At 43.3% G+C, this 13,990-nt stretch overlaps 1 protein-coding gene across 1 annotated transcript in view; it reads left to right on the forward strand.

The window, feature by feature from the left end:
* The window catches only part of gnptab (N-acetylglucosamine-1-phosphate transferase subunits alpha and beta), a 50,942-nt gene that overhangs the window by 25,293 nt on the left and 11,659 nt on the right, over positions 1 to 13,990 (forward strand). Inside the window, exons 11-21 of the mRNA XM_080421314.1 lie at positions 3,465 to 3,588; positions 4,540 to 4,749; positions 5,991 to 6,232; positions 6,992 to 7,921; positions 8,459 to 8,658; positions 9,278 to 9,497; positions 9,994 to 10,107; positions 11,030 to 11,115; positions 11,365 to 11,463; positions 12,080 to 12,247; positions 13,473 to 13,563. Of these exons, the coding sequence (XP_080277440.1) occupies positions 3,465 to 3,588; positions 4,540 to 4,749; positions 5,991 to 6,232; positions 6,992 to 7,921; positions 8,459 to 8,658; positions 9,278 to 9,497; positions 9,994 to 10,107; positions 11,030 to 11,115; positions 11,365 to 11,463; positions 12,080 to 12,247; positions 13,473 to 13,563 (2,484 nt within the window). The remainder of the gene's footprint in view (positions 1 to 3,464; positions 3,589 to 4,539; positions 4,750 to 5,990; positions 6,233 to 6,991; positions 7,922 to 8,458; positions 8,659 to 9,277; positions 9,498 to 9,993; positions 10,108 to 11,029; positions 11,116 to 11,364; positions 11,464 to 12,079; positions 12,248 to 13,472; positions 13,564 to 13,990) is intronic.

The following is a 13,990-nucleotide window of genomic DNA, read 5'->3' on the forward strand; positions in this document are numbered from 1 at the left end:
GGGGTAGTTCACCCCCAAAATAACTTTTTTTCAATGGATTACTCACCCCATGGAGCCTTGAATTCATGGATATTTTTTTGTTTTTGTCGCATTCCTTCCTTTATTATTTGATTATAATAAATTTAGCCCCATTGATTCCGGTAGGAGACACAAATGCATTTGTGTCTCCTACCGGAATCAATGGGGACAAATTTATTATAATCAAATTATTGGCTTAGGAATGTGACAAAAACAAAAAAATATCTATGAATTCAAGGCTCCAGGTGGTGAGGAATACATAGAAAAAAAGTTATTTTGGGGGTGAACTACCCCTTTAATGAGTTAAAGGCATACTAGGTAACGTTTTCAACAAAACTAAAGTTAAATTGTATATCTTTTGTGAGTGGCAAAAGTTTCACAACACCCACTCCATGAATTTCACCCCCGGAAGCTTTTTATTTATATATTTTATATTGAACGTGGACTGGGGGGACTTTCCCGGGGAAATGACGTCATCTGGCCGGAAAACGGAGGTGGAAATGCACTGGTTTCCTGTTTGGCCAGGAACTACCGCAACGGTTTCCTGTTTGGCCAGGAACTATCGCGCTAATAACAAAAAGGAACCTCACGCTGATTTTAAGAGAATGTAGGATTAGAAGATCAAAAAAGAACAGAAAAAGAAAGCACAGCTCATGGTAACTAATGCTCCACTGGCTAAGAGAAACGATCCGTAGATAGTATAAAACAATTAAAAGATCGCTTTTTGAAACGCTTCCGGCTTCCGGTGAAAACGAATGGAATTCTGGGTAATCGAGGATTACGGAAATTCTATGCAGTGACGGTAGTGACCAGCAGAGGTTGCTAAAAATTGTTAGTTGTGATTTTGCATTGTACAACTTTAAATCTATTTTTGATATTGTATTTAAAAAATCACACCCTGTGTGAAGTGGGCGGTGTCTTACTAGCTAATCACAATACTGAATGGAGTCAACCAATCATGTACAAAAAATAAATACATTTATTGAAACACTCTTTATGATGGACGAAACCATAACTTGAAAAAAACCAGTTTATGGTTTTTTTTCAAGTTATGGTTTCTTATATAGGGCTATGCACATGTGTCATGTGACACTGGCCAATCACAGTCCTGAATAGACTGTGATTGGCCAATCACAGCGCAGGATAATTGTACAAATTTCCAAACCTCACTTATAGGGGCGGTTTCAGCGCAGGATAATTGTACAAATTTCCAAACCTCACTTATAGGGGCGGTTTCACCGCCCAAAAAAATATACATTCATTTATTGTCTCCGCCGAAGGTGGAGAATATGTTTTCGCTTTGTGTGAGCAAACATTGTTAGCCAAGCTAACATTGGGCAAGCTCCACGTGACACGTGTCAATATGTTGACACCAATGCCTCTGATTGGCTAGAGGGACGCGTGACGAAATAAAATTCTATAAATAGGTGTGTCACTTCAAAAGGCCCCTACTTTTTGAAGTGAGGTAAAACAGGATCAATCAGACTTGATTGGAACAGTACCTTCAGTAAGTCCAAGTCACCCGTCTGTGCGTGTGTGTTTCCCTCTGAGAACACCTAACATTGGTCAAGCAAAGGCGCAGAAGGCCAAAGCTAAGAAAGCATACTCATCTACAATTGTAACACAGAAGAGGACTAGAGTTGAAATGATCCCACAACAAAGCCGAAGTCTTAATACGTGTCAATATGTTGACATCAATGTCTCTGATTGGCTAGAGGGACGCATGACGAAATACAATCCTATAATAAAAAGGTGTGTCACTTCAAAAAGCCGTTTACGTTTTTGAAGCGAGGTAAGACAGGATCAATCAGTCTTGATTGGAACAGTATCTTCTAGTCCAAATCACCCGTCCGTGCGTGTGTGTGTCCTTTGAGAACACCTGACATTGGTCAAGCAAAGGCGCAGAAGGCCAAAGCTAAGAAAGCATACTCATCTACAACAGTAACACAGAAGAGGACTAGAGTTGAATTGATCCCACAACAAGGCCGAAGTCTTAATACGTGTTAATATGTTGACACCAATGCCTTTGATTGGCTAGAGGGATGCATGAGGGATGCATGACGAAATACAATTCTATAAATAGGTGTGTCAACTGACCGCTTCTAAGGATGAGAACGCCATCAGTAAATCTGAAAGACACTACATATTCAGTCGCCCCTGCAGAACACCAAAAACCACGCGCATTCTATCTAGACGACAAGTCTGAAGAATTGGCAAATCCATCAAAGTACCCTTATGGCCGTGGTGGTTTAAAAACAGAAAGAGAAAAAGACATCACACAGAGAAAATATTTTAACCAACGCCTTTTGCACTATGATGATGATATTATGAAATTAGAACATTCCTAGAGAACTATGGTTAAAGATAGGGTAGGTGATTTCATTTGATTAAAATAGCACGGGTCCGCTGGCGGAGACTTGTGCTCCGAGGAGCACATTTTCTAGTTATTTTTATAATCAATTTCATCAATTGGTTTGATGAACAGTTGCACCCCTAGATGCATCTGTCTGAAATAACTGTGAAATTCGTACATATCCCCCTTTACTGTCGTTATGCTAAAATATAAAAGCGGCACTACAGTATGTAACCTTTTTTTAATGAATAAAATGTCATTTTGTCCAATCTGTATGGTAGACTAGAACAGAGTTTCCCAACCGCCGTTCCGCGGCCCTTTAGTGTGCCGTCTGAAATGCCTTGGTGTTCCGTAAAAAAATTCGAATGAAAAAAAGAATTTACCCCTAAAAAAAGAAAAGTCAACTTACCCCAGCGGCCTAACGGTAAGGCCGACGGAAATGGCAGTGGATGTATTGGATGCAGCTAAAAGTTAACTTATACTCGGGTATTTAGTTTGTCGCCGTCCAACCTTCCTAGCCCGTGTTATCAAAGAAAAACGGGCGACAATGGCCAAAACTCAATCGAAAATCTGCGATCGAAAATCGGCGAAAGAGGCCGTTTTCAAGATGTTTTGGCCATTATCTCTGGAACAGAAGGTCAAATCTGCTCAGTTCAAAGCTTGTTGGATGCGTGACTTTGGGGAAACACTGGACTATAGTATGTTAAAATGCAATATAACTTATACAATTGGGGTGGTTGTATTTTGTCTCCCTGCTCTTCTATTGAGACATTTAGATGGTGTCTCAACTATTCATAGGTTCTGACACAAATTGTGACCTGATGGTCAAGATTCAATTTATCCCCTGAGCAAGCAGGCAGGCTCTATTAGCTCGATGGTAAAAATGTCAGCACTTGCGCAGGAAACTGGGTTCAAAACCAGGGTAGAAGAGGAAAGTTACAGTTACAATAAGGGAACTAATCTTAGCAAATGAACTCGGTGTTGAAAATATCAACTCAATTCATTTCAGTTTTATTATAGTGTCGGATAACAAGTTGTCTCAAGACACTTTACATATTAACTATATTAACCTCGTCTGTGACCCTGTGTGTAGGTGTACCTCACCTGGCCCGTTCCCAACTGTGCAGAGGGCTGTCCTGGATCCTGGATCAAAGATGGCTACTGTGACAAGGCATGCAACAACTCTGCCTGTGACTGGGACGGAGGAGACTGCCTGGGTAAGCAGGGAATGGCTTCCCCTGGTTCCTCTGCTGGGGACCTGGTCTAAATCGATATGCATTTGGCCTCAGGACCCCCATTTGAAAACATGTTGTGCCAGGAACCCCCATGAGATATGTAAACATTTTTCAACAATAGCCGATCAACAAACTTGTAGATGTTCTATTTTTGAGTTGTCAAGACATTTTAATTGCTTGTCATTTTACTGGGGACCCACTGGAACCCCCTCAAGCACCCCTGGGTGTCTCCGGAAGCCACTTTGAGAAGCCTAGTTTTATACTGTGTAAGACAAGCAATGGCTCGTGGCTCTGGGCATGTATACTCAATACACTGACAAGCGTGCTGTCTCCATGGCGACTGTGTGTGAGCAGCTATAAATGTGTGCAGGTACAGTGTGAGTCAAGTGGCTCACAGCCTGTCAGGTGTTCCCAATTACATCAGTGAGTCACAGAATGTGCCTCCCAACACAACAGCACATCACGGATGAGAGTGAAGAGAGTTATGCATAACTTATAGCAGCGAAAATCACACTTTCAAGATTTTTCAAAAATAGCAGATGCACAAGCTCGTAGATCTGCTATTTTTGAATAGCCAACGCTAAAATCTCAAATGACACGGTCGGATGCTTTCCCAGTTTTAATGGATTAAAAGAGTGACTTTGAGAGCCGTTTCACCGTGCAATGTAAGTAAGTGAGGAGACAATCTTTTGGATTGTCAATTTCTAATCAAGGGAGCAAGATATCTCACCAATTGGACTAGTTACATCATGACAAGGTAGTTGCACAACCCAAACCTCTACCAAAACCGGGAAAGCATCTGTGTAACCACTTTAACCATTATTAATACTTTGGCTATTCAAAAATAGCAGATATACAATACAAAATGAAATCTGACGACTGAAAGAAATGCCACTCTTGTTCTCTTAACATGGTCTTCCTTGCCCGCTGCAGGTGCTGGGGCTAACGGCAGGTTTGCAGGTGGTGTTGGCGGAGCGGGGGGAGCGGGGGTCCAGCCGTGGCAGTTTGCTGGAGGTCTGGGGGGTCTGGGCGGCGTGTCTTACTGCAACCAAGGCTGCGCCAACTCCTGGCTGGCAGATAAGTTCTGTGATCAGGCCTGCAACGTGCTCTCCTGTGGTTTTGATGTCGGGGACTGTGGCCAAGGTGAGTTGAAAGCAAGGTTATTATAATGAAATAAAACGAATGAAAACTAGATGTGAATTGAAACATATTTGAATAAAAATTGAAATGAGGCTTTACAAAAAACGATAACTAACTGAAATTATAATGTTTGTTTACACAACCATATAAAACACACTAAAATCATAGAGAAAATGTCCTTAGTTTTCGTCTTTGCCATTTTATTTTATACTGTACATAAGCCCAGTATGACGGTATGAAATCTTGACTAAAGGCCGATGCTCACATTCATTCAATATGTCAGGTGTGAAATTAAAAAGGTCAGAAAGTTTTGTGTAATAAATCAACAAAACATATCATTTAATAAATGTATTTACAGTTAAAACTTGTAGTAAGAAAAAGGAAGATTTCATATTCAAGCTAAAAAAAACTTGCAAAGATAGTCTTTATTTCAAACGTTCGTCATTTTAAATAAAGATTTTCTTTTGCACATTTCAGACAATGTGTGGCGGGATTATTCCCCTCATTTGCCCAACGCACATGTGGTTAAAAGAAATGATGTGTTCATGCTGTATACCCGCTGTTATTGTAATGTCTTAACCCATTAAGACCTGGAACTGGATCTGTGTCATTTTAGATTTATTTGGCTATTCAAAAATAGCAGATATACAAGCTCATAGCGGGGCACCGAGTGCCGCGCTACGAGCTTGTAGATCTGCTATTAAAAAAAAATCTTGAACATATTGTGAAAATCTTTTTTTATAGGTACCGTAAATTTCGGACTATAAGCCGCGACTTTTTCCCAATTTTTCGACCCTGCGGCTTATATAACGGTGCGGCTTATCTATGGATTTTTACAGCTAACGGCCACTAGGGGACCTCCTAAATCTATGGATTTTACACCCGCGGCTTATAGTCCAGTGCGGCTTATATATGTTCCAAACATTCAATTTAGCTGCTGCGGCTTATAGTCAGGTGCGGCTTATAGTGCGAAAAGTACGGTATATCTTTTTAAACAACATTTTTAACTCAAATCTTTGCTTCTGGGGGTCCCTTGAGAAATATCTTGAGAAGGGGGCCCGCGGACAACTACATATCATTTTGGGGGTCCTTGACGTGAAAAAGTTTGAGAACCACCGATATAGCAACATAGGATTTAGGATTTTGAGGACATTTTGTAGAATCGGCCTCAGGTCTTAAATGGGTTAATAGGTTTCCTGGGACAGGATGTAGTGATAACGCTGAGGTCTCTCTCTACCCCGTAGATCACTTTGGTGAGCTTCACCGCGTCACCCTGATGAGAAACCAGACGGCGTACGTTCTCCCGCTGGGCGAGATCAGGCCTTACTTCAGCTTCGCCCGAGTGGCTCGCCGGGTGTCCGAGGCGCACGTGAGCGACAACCTGGCCGTGCGTCACAGCTCCGTGGCCAACAAGTGGAAGACCATCCACCTGCTGCTCTACCCGGGCCAGAATGCCACCCAGGTCCTCTACAACGTCACCTTCCAGGTGGGGCCCGTCACCATCATGACGTTTGTAGTCGACGATTAACCCGTTAAGACCGGGAACGCATCTGTGTAACCACTTTAATTATTTTATACTCTGGCTATTCAAAAATAGCAGATATACAAGCTCATAGCGCGGCACCGAGTGCCGCGCAATGAGCATGTAGGTCTGCTATTTTTTTACATTTTTGCAAATCTTTGAATATATATATATATATATATATATATTTATTTTTTTTAAGCGAAATTTCTTAACTCAAATCTTTGCTTCTGGGGGGTCCCTGGAACAAAATGTTTTCAGATGGGGGTTGGCGGCCAAATACATATAATTTTGGGGGTCCTTGAAATGAAAAAGTTTGAGCACCACTGATATTATAGTGACATAAGTGTTTCAGAAAACTGTTAGGATTTAGAAGACATTTGTAGAATCGTATCTCAGGTCTTAAGGGGTTTATTGACAACAATGAAATTGATGCATGTAATTGATTTTTTGGCTTTGAACAATTTAAATTAAAATACAAATTTTGTTTAAGCCTTTTAGCCAAAAATTGCACAGGGCAGATATGACAAATAACGTCGATATAGAAGTGAATACTAATAATGTGAGCTTGTAGATCTGCCACTTCTACTTTTTTTATGTTAGAAAATGGACAATTTATGCAAATGAATGAGATTCTGACAATAATGCAAAACAATTGTGGTTATCTCAAATAGTTGCGATCAGGCGATTATTATATAATAATTGTGACAAACCTACTTCCAGGGCGAGGATGACCTGGAGTTCACCATGAGCTTCACCGTAGCGGTGGACACGCGGCTGGTTCCTCCGGCCAGCAACGTCACCCAACCGGCCAGCAAGGACGGACACAAAGAACCCAAGACCACCCCCACCCCGGAGCCCGCCTTCCCTTTCTCCGACGTCCCCGAGGACAGAAGGGGTCCCAAGGTCCTACGGAGGCGCCCCGGGGAGCCCGAGGTGTCCGTGGAAGTGCCCGCGGTCAACCTCACACTCTTACCGGTGGCGGTGAGCAATGAGCTTCAAAGGCTGGAGGATAAGCTTCTTATCGGTGACATTACCGTGAAGGGTTATAACCTCACCAAGGCCGCGCTGCTGGCACCGTACAAAACGCTGGCGCTGTCCCCGCCGAACCGGCACGACGTGGATCCACAGCCGGCCGCCCAGGACCACGCCAAAGTCCAAGGTAGGCCATATAAAGACCTGGACCTGCTGCCAAAACCCGCAGAGCCCCTGGACATCATCCAGGAAGGAAAGGATGATCAAAAGATAGACAAAGAAAATAAACTAACGGTGGAGCGAGACAAACTAAAAGCGGCGACTCCCGTCCCGGTGCCGATCGATGACGATCCTCGCCAACGAGCGGGGGGGGACACCCCTTCATCTCTCAGGGCTCTTCTGGACGTTGTGAAGGACAAGCCGCTCTCCTCCTCCTCCAAGCTGCTGAACTCTCTGGTGGACAGCATGAACAGAGTCAAAAGCGCGGAGAGCAAAGCAGACGGGGGGGCAAGGGTCCCGGCAGCACAGGTCGACGGGGGGCCGCAGGCCCCCTCAGCAGTAGAGGCTGACGGGGGGCAGAGGGCCCCCCCAGTGGGCCGGAGACTCCATCACTACACCTCAGCAGACAGAGGCTTCCTGCCCTGGGAGAGAAAGAAATACTTTCAGGACCTGCTTGAGGTAAATTAACCACATTTAAAGCCTAGCATCCCTATTCTGGGCAGGTTATAATAGGCAAACATGGGGCCTCATTCACAAAACTCTTCTTCAACTTCTACTGTAAGAACTAAAACAGCAACAAAAATGAATTTTCTAAAATATATAGGTCAATAGAACTCTGGAATGCTCTGCCCCAAAACACCTTATCTACAATCCATAACAAAATCACATCAAAAGATATCTTTCCAAGTAACTTGTCAAGTATGTAACTGTTATTTGTGTATTTGTATAATTTGACTGGACTGTTGGATTAGATTATATAATGTTAATTTTTTTAAAAGAATGTTACTTTTATTACTTTTATTTGTAATTTGTAGTTGTACATTTGTATTGTATTTGCTTTGTTCAGGACCCCAGGAAGACTAGAGGCTCATGCATGTGTCTCTAATGGGGATCTTTTAATAAACATAAACTGTATTTTAGTGTAGCTCTGCTCCTAACTTCCCTGGCTTTCTCCCTTGCTTTGTTGTTGTTGTCTCATGATGACGGCATCAAAAGGAAGGGGAGCGGCTGCGGACAGAGCTGCTGTACAAGAGTGATAGTGCCTCCGCTGGCCGGAGGCTGCAGGACACCTTCGCCGACTCGCTGCGCTACGTCAACAAACTGCTCAACGGACAGTTCGGATTCACCTCCCGAAAGGTCCCCGCCCACATGCCCCACATGATCGACAGGCTCATCATGCAGGAGCTGCAGGACATGTGAGTCACTGACCCCCCCCGATCAGTTACTAGCAGTGCTGGAAGAAGTACTCAGACATTAATGTTTTTTATTAGATGGCTTGGTTGAATGCTTGATTCTGATTGGTCAATCGCTGAATTCAGCGGTGTGTTATTTCTGGATAAAGACCGATTGATCAATAACAGACCGCTGTCTAATCAAAGGCTCAGAGGACCTGCTCATATCAACCTGCGCTGCTTGGTTTTATGCTGTAATCCAACATGACAGCCATGTAAACAAACACACCACGTCATTAACAACTAAACGTTGCTCTCAAGAATGTTTTTGAAAACATTTGAAGTAAGTTAGTTAATGCAGTAACCGAAAATGCATTCTATTTGATCCACTACACTTCCTTGTTTTCCGAGGCGACGTGTTGTTACTTTTGGGTAAATGTATTAATTTATCTATTAAGTAGCCGTGTAATAAGCGGGATAATGTACCCTTTACCGGTCGTTGTTGATAAATAACCCCCGACATGATGATTAAACACTGAGGCGATACGACCGGCAAAGGGTACATTATCCCTTGCATATAATATAAAGCTATTTGAATTGTGTTGAAATGTACTATACAAATACTGTACACTGTGCCTCTCAGGTTCCCGGAGGGGTTCGACAAGACGTCGGCCCACCGCGTGCGTCACCCCGAGGACATGCAGTTCGCCTTCTCCTACTTCTACTTCCTGATGAGCGCTGTGCAGCAGCACAACGTGTCCCAGGTGTTCGACGACATCGACACCGACCACTCGGGCGTCCTGTCCGACCGCGAGATCCGCACGCTCGCCACGAGGATCCACGAGCTGCCCCTCAGCCTACAGGTACGATCAGTCCGGGTCGAAGGAGGAGATGCCCCGTTACTGAACAAACACTTTATAGCAATGATTGCCATCACGATATAGAGCTATTTAACACTTATTTTAACCCCCAAAATATCACTTACTTAATAGCAGATATACAAGCTCATAGCGTGGCACCGAGTACTTAAAACCTTATTTCATGTCAAGGACCACCCAAAATGATATTAATTTGGCCGCGGACCCCCATCTGAAAATATTTTGTTCCAGGGACCCCCAGAAGCAAAGATTTGAGTTAAAGATGTTCGCTTTAAAAATATATATATTCAAAGATTTGCACACATTTTCAAGATTTTTCAAAAATAGCAGATCTACAAGCTCATTGCGCGGCACTCGGGGCCTCGCGCTATGAGCTTGTAGATCTGCTATTTTTGAATAGCCAAAAAATAATGGTTAAAGTGGTTACACAGATGCGTTCCCGGTCTTAATGGGTTAGATTGTGTGTGTTATTGAATTCCAGGACCTGACAGGTCTGGAGCAGATGTTGATCAACTGTTCCAAGACCCTTCCCACCAATCTGACACAGCTGCACCTCATCAACCCAACGCAGGAGGCCTACTACGACCCCAGCATGGTCAGTTAATACTGAATATTATTATACATGTTTTACCTTAAAGCTGCACTATGTTACTTTCCTCTTCTACCCCGGATTTGAACCCGGTTTCCTGCGCAAGTGCTTATAATTTTTGGGCCTGGAAACCAGACAAATCTGCCATTGCAAAAAATAAGTAGTGAGGGACCATTCAGGGCCCTGTATGCAAATATGGGGCGGGTTTCACCAGATCTTTTAATTTGCCCCTCAGAAATGCAGGTTCCACACAGAGATTCCAGACTAATATCTATCGCAGTGCTATTAGTCTGTCCATGCCAGGCTAATAGCTAGGTGAGCCTTTGACCTTGTCAGGATCTAAATGTCTCAATAGAAGAGCAGGGAGACCAAATACAACCACCTCAATTGTATAAGTTATATTGTACTAGACCATACCCGTCGGGGGATATGAGCACCCAAAGTGCAGTTTGGGTTATGCGCTGTGCACAGACAGTATATCAGGGAGGGAAAGTGACTGTTGGTACCTGCAACAGTTCCAACACACACGCACACACACACACACACACACACACACACACACACACACACACACACACACACACACACACACACGGGGGCGGACGGACCCGCACGTGTCCCGTCGCCACGTCCTGGACCCACATTAACACACACACGCGAACCCATACAAACACACGTATACACACACACACACACACACACACACACACACACACACAGACGGCCGGACCCGCATGTGCACGCATCCTGTCGCGTCGCGTAAAACCTTCTTAATTCTTGTAGTTGAAATAGTTAAAATTTTTGGAATAAGTGGTTAAATGGAAAAGTTCTGTTTGTTTGTTTGCTTGGCCGTTGTATAATTCAAGTTAAATGTTCTTTTCATATATTGAAGTTTACTTTATACTTAATTTTAAATTTGAATCCACAGCCTCCAGTAACAAAGGGTCTGGTGCTCCACTGCAAGCCCATCACGGAACGCATCCAGAAGGCCTTCCGAGACCAGAACAAATACAAGTACTGACATTCACATCTCACATCTGTTCCAGCTGTTCTGGGACAGATGTGTTCAGAATCAGAATCAGAATCAGAATCAGTTTTATTGTCACATCACAGGTTTACAAGGTAAAAAAGTGGGTGAAATTCTTTTTTGTACATCGTTCCCATCGCAACGTTAGTTTCCATAGAAAGAAGAGGGGGGGGGGGAGAAGATGTGATACGATAACTCCATATGGAGCTAACATGGTTTATTTCCGGTCGATCAAGGTTTGAGATCATGGGCGAGGAAGAGATCGCATTCAAGATGGTGCGGACCAACGTCTCCCATGTGGTGGGGCAGCTAGATGACATCAGGAAGAATCCCAGGTGAGGATCAGGGTTATTATCGTTACAACTAACTGTCCTGTTCTATCCCGGATTTGAACCTGGGTCTCCTCCACAAGTGCTGATTTTTTTTTTTTTTACTGTTTAGCTGATAGAGCCTGCCTGCCTGCTTGCTCTGGGGAGAGTTTGACCTTCAGGTCACAATTCGTGTCAAACCAGAAACAGGATTGTGTCAAAGGTCGTGTCCAACCTAGACACAGGATCTAAATGTCTCAATAGAGGAGCAGGGAGACCAAATACAACCACCCCAGTTGTATAAGTTATATTGTATTGACATACTCTACTACCATACAGATTGGCCAAAATAACATTTATTCACTAAAGGAAATTATATAATAGAGCTTTAACTAAAACTAACAAAATAACAAACAGTAACAGTAAGTGCTGATTTTGAACGTAAGACTACATTTTCTGATGTGAGGAGATTTTTTTGTTCGGCAAATAATTTTTTGCGTATTATAAATGTCTGTGTCGTCGTGCGTGAGGAATGTATGTGCACTGACATGAAACGCTTCAAAATCGGCGAAATACTTCTCTAAAATCACTGTAGTTACTTCTACTAAACCAATAACTGACAACTGCATTATGTGTCCTGTAGGAAGTTCATCTGCCTGAATGACAACATAGATCACACTCATAAAGACGCATCCACAGTGAAGGCCGTGCTCAGAGACTTCTACGAGTCCATGTTCCCAATGGCCTCCCAGTTTGAGCTGCCCAGGGAGTACCGCAACCGCTTCCTGCACATGGACGAACTGCACGAATGGTATGATACCAAGACAAAACGTGACTGAATGGTAGGATACCTAAGACAAAACATGACTGAATGGTAGCAGTGTTGATTTCGTCGACTAAAACTGACACAACATGTTCGTCGACTACCTTTTTTCACTGACGAAAACAAAATAAAAACTAAGCCACGATGACTAAAACTAAGACTAAATATACTGACAATTTCGTCAACAAATTAAAACTAGACTAAAATGTTAGGGAGGGACTAGTGGAGAAGAGATCCAGTACAACTAAAAGACAAGTCATTTTATGTTTGGTTGCGCTCGGGTGTTGCGCCCTGAAAATAGCAGATCTACTAGCTCACAACGCGTCGCAGCGTTGTAGATCGGCTATTTTCAGCATGCAACCAAGTGTAAAACTAGCCATTACGACGCCATCAAGGCACCGCCAAAATACATTTTAGTCGACTAAATCAACTGTAGATTTAGTCGACTAAAATCTGATGATATTCAGTTGACTAAAACTAGACAAAAACTAAGACATTTCAGACGACTAAAATATGGCTAAAACCAAATGGAATTTGATTCAAAAGACTATGAATAAAACTAAATCAACACTGAATGGTAGGATACCAAGGCAAAACATGACTGAATGGTAGGATACCAAGACAAAACACTTGAGCTGTCTTTCTGACTGAGCAAATAATAGGGATCTCAATAGTGGTTCTCAAAGGGCAAAATATGAACCTCTGACAACCATTTGGCTTTGGCTATTCACCATTCACATCTGACCACTTCAAAGTGTTCAGATTGGTGGGACATGTGCATTTTCAGAGCATGTTTATTTTAATGATCAATCAATCGATTGTGTTCCGGCTTGGATCAATGGAAGTAACATAGTATACATTAAAGGGATAGTTCACCCAAAACATCACTTATTTTCGATCAATCACACACCCCATGAAGCCTTGAATTCATGGAGATTTTTTTAGTTTTTGTCGCAGCCCACTTGCAATACCCTCGTGGCCCACCGGTGGTCCCCGGCCCACAGGTTGAGAACCACTTGGCATGCTGCCTTTCGGGTGGCATCTGTCAAATGCTGGGGCGGTGCCAGGCTGCCAGCCCATAACAATTCACTCCATTTCCTCCTCACCCACCATTAGTCTCGTCATCGGAAACCTTTCTCATGTTGGTTGTTTTTTTGTCGCTCTATTTAAAGCACACGTGTGTGTGTGTGTGTGTGTGTGTGTGTGTGTGTAGGCGTGTGTATCGGGATAAGCTGAAGTTCTGGACACACTGTGTCCTCGTGACACTCGTCATCTTCACCGTCATCTCCTTCTTCGCTGAACAGGTCAGTGTTGTACACACACACACACACACACACACACACACACTCACTCTCTCTCTCTCTCTCTCTCTCTCTCTCTCTCTCTCTCTCTCTCTCTCTCTCTCTCTCTCTCTCTCTCTCTCTCTCTCTCTCTCTCTCTCTCTCTCTCTCTCTCTCTCTCTCTCTCTCAGAGACAGACCATCTTGTTTCCATGGTTACAACCCAGAGTATTTTGGTCTGTGTAACACTTTTCACCTGACTCCTATCATTGTGTTGTGAGGACACATCTTCTACCCACACAACTCACAACCATCACAATTGTACCATTTCATCATGAGCCTTAAGGCAGGTACACATTGCAGGACCTTAAAGTGCTCGGGGGGTCATCTGATCGTTAAGCATTACACACTGCAGGAGTTTATTTCTTGAAATCGGCTGTCATAATATCGTT

The sequence above is a fragment of the Gymnoscopelus braueri genome (genome assembly GCF_963280865.1).
Source record: "Gymnoscopelus braueri genome assembly, chromosome: 23".
Taxonomy (NCBI): domain Eukaryota; kingdom Metazoa; phylum Chordata; class Actinopteri; order Myctophiformes; family Myctophidae; genus Gymnoscopelus; species Gymnoscopelus braueri.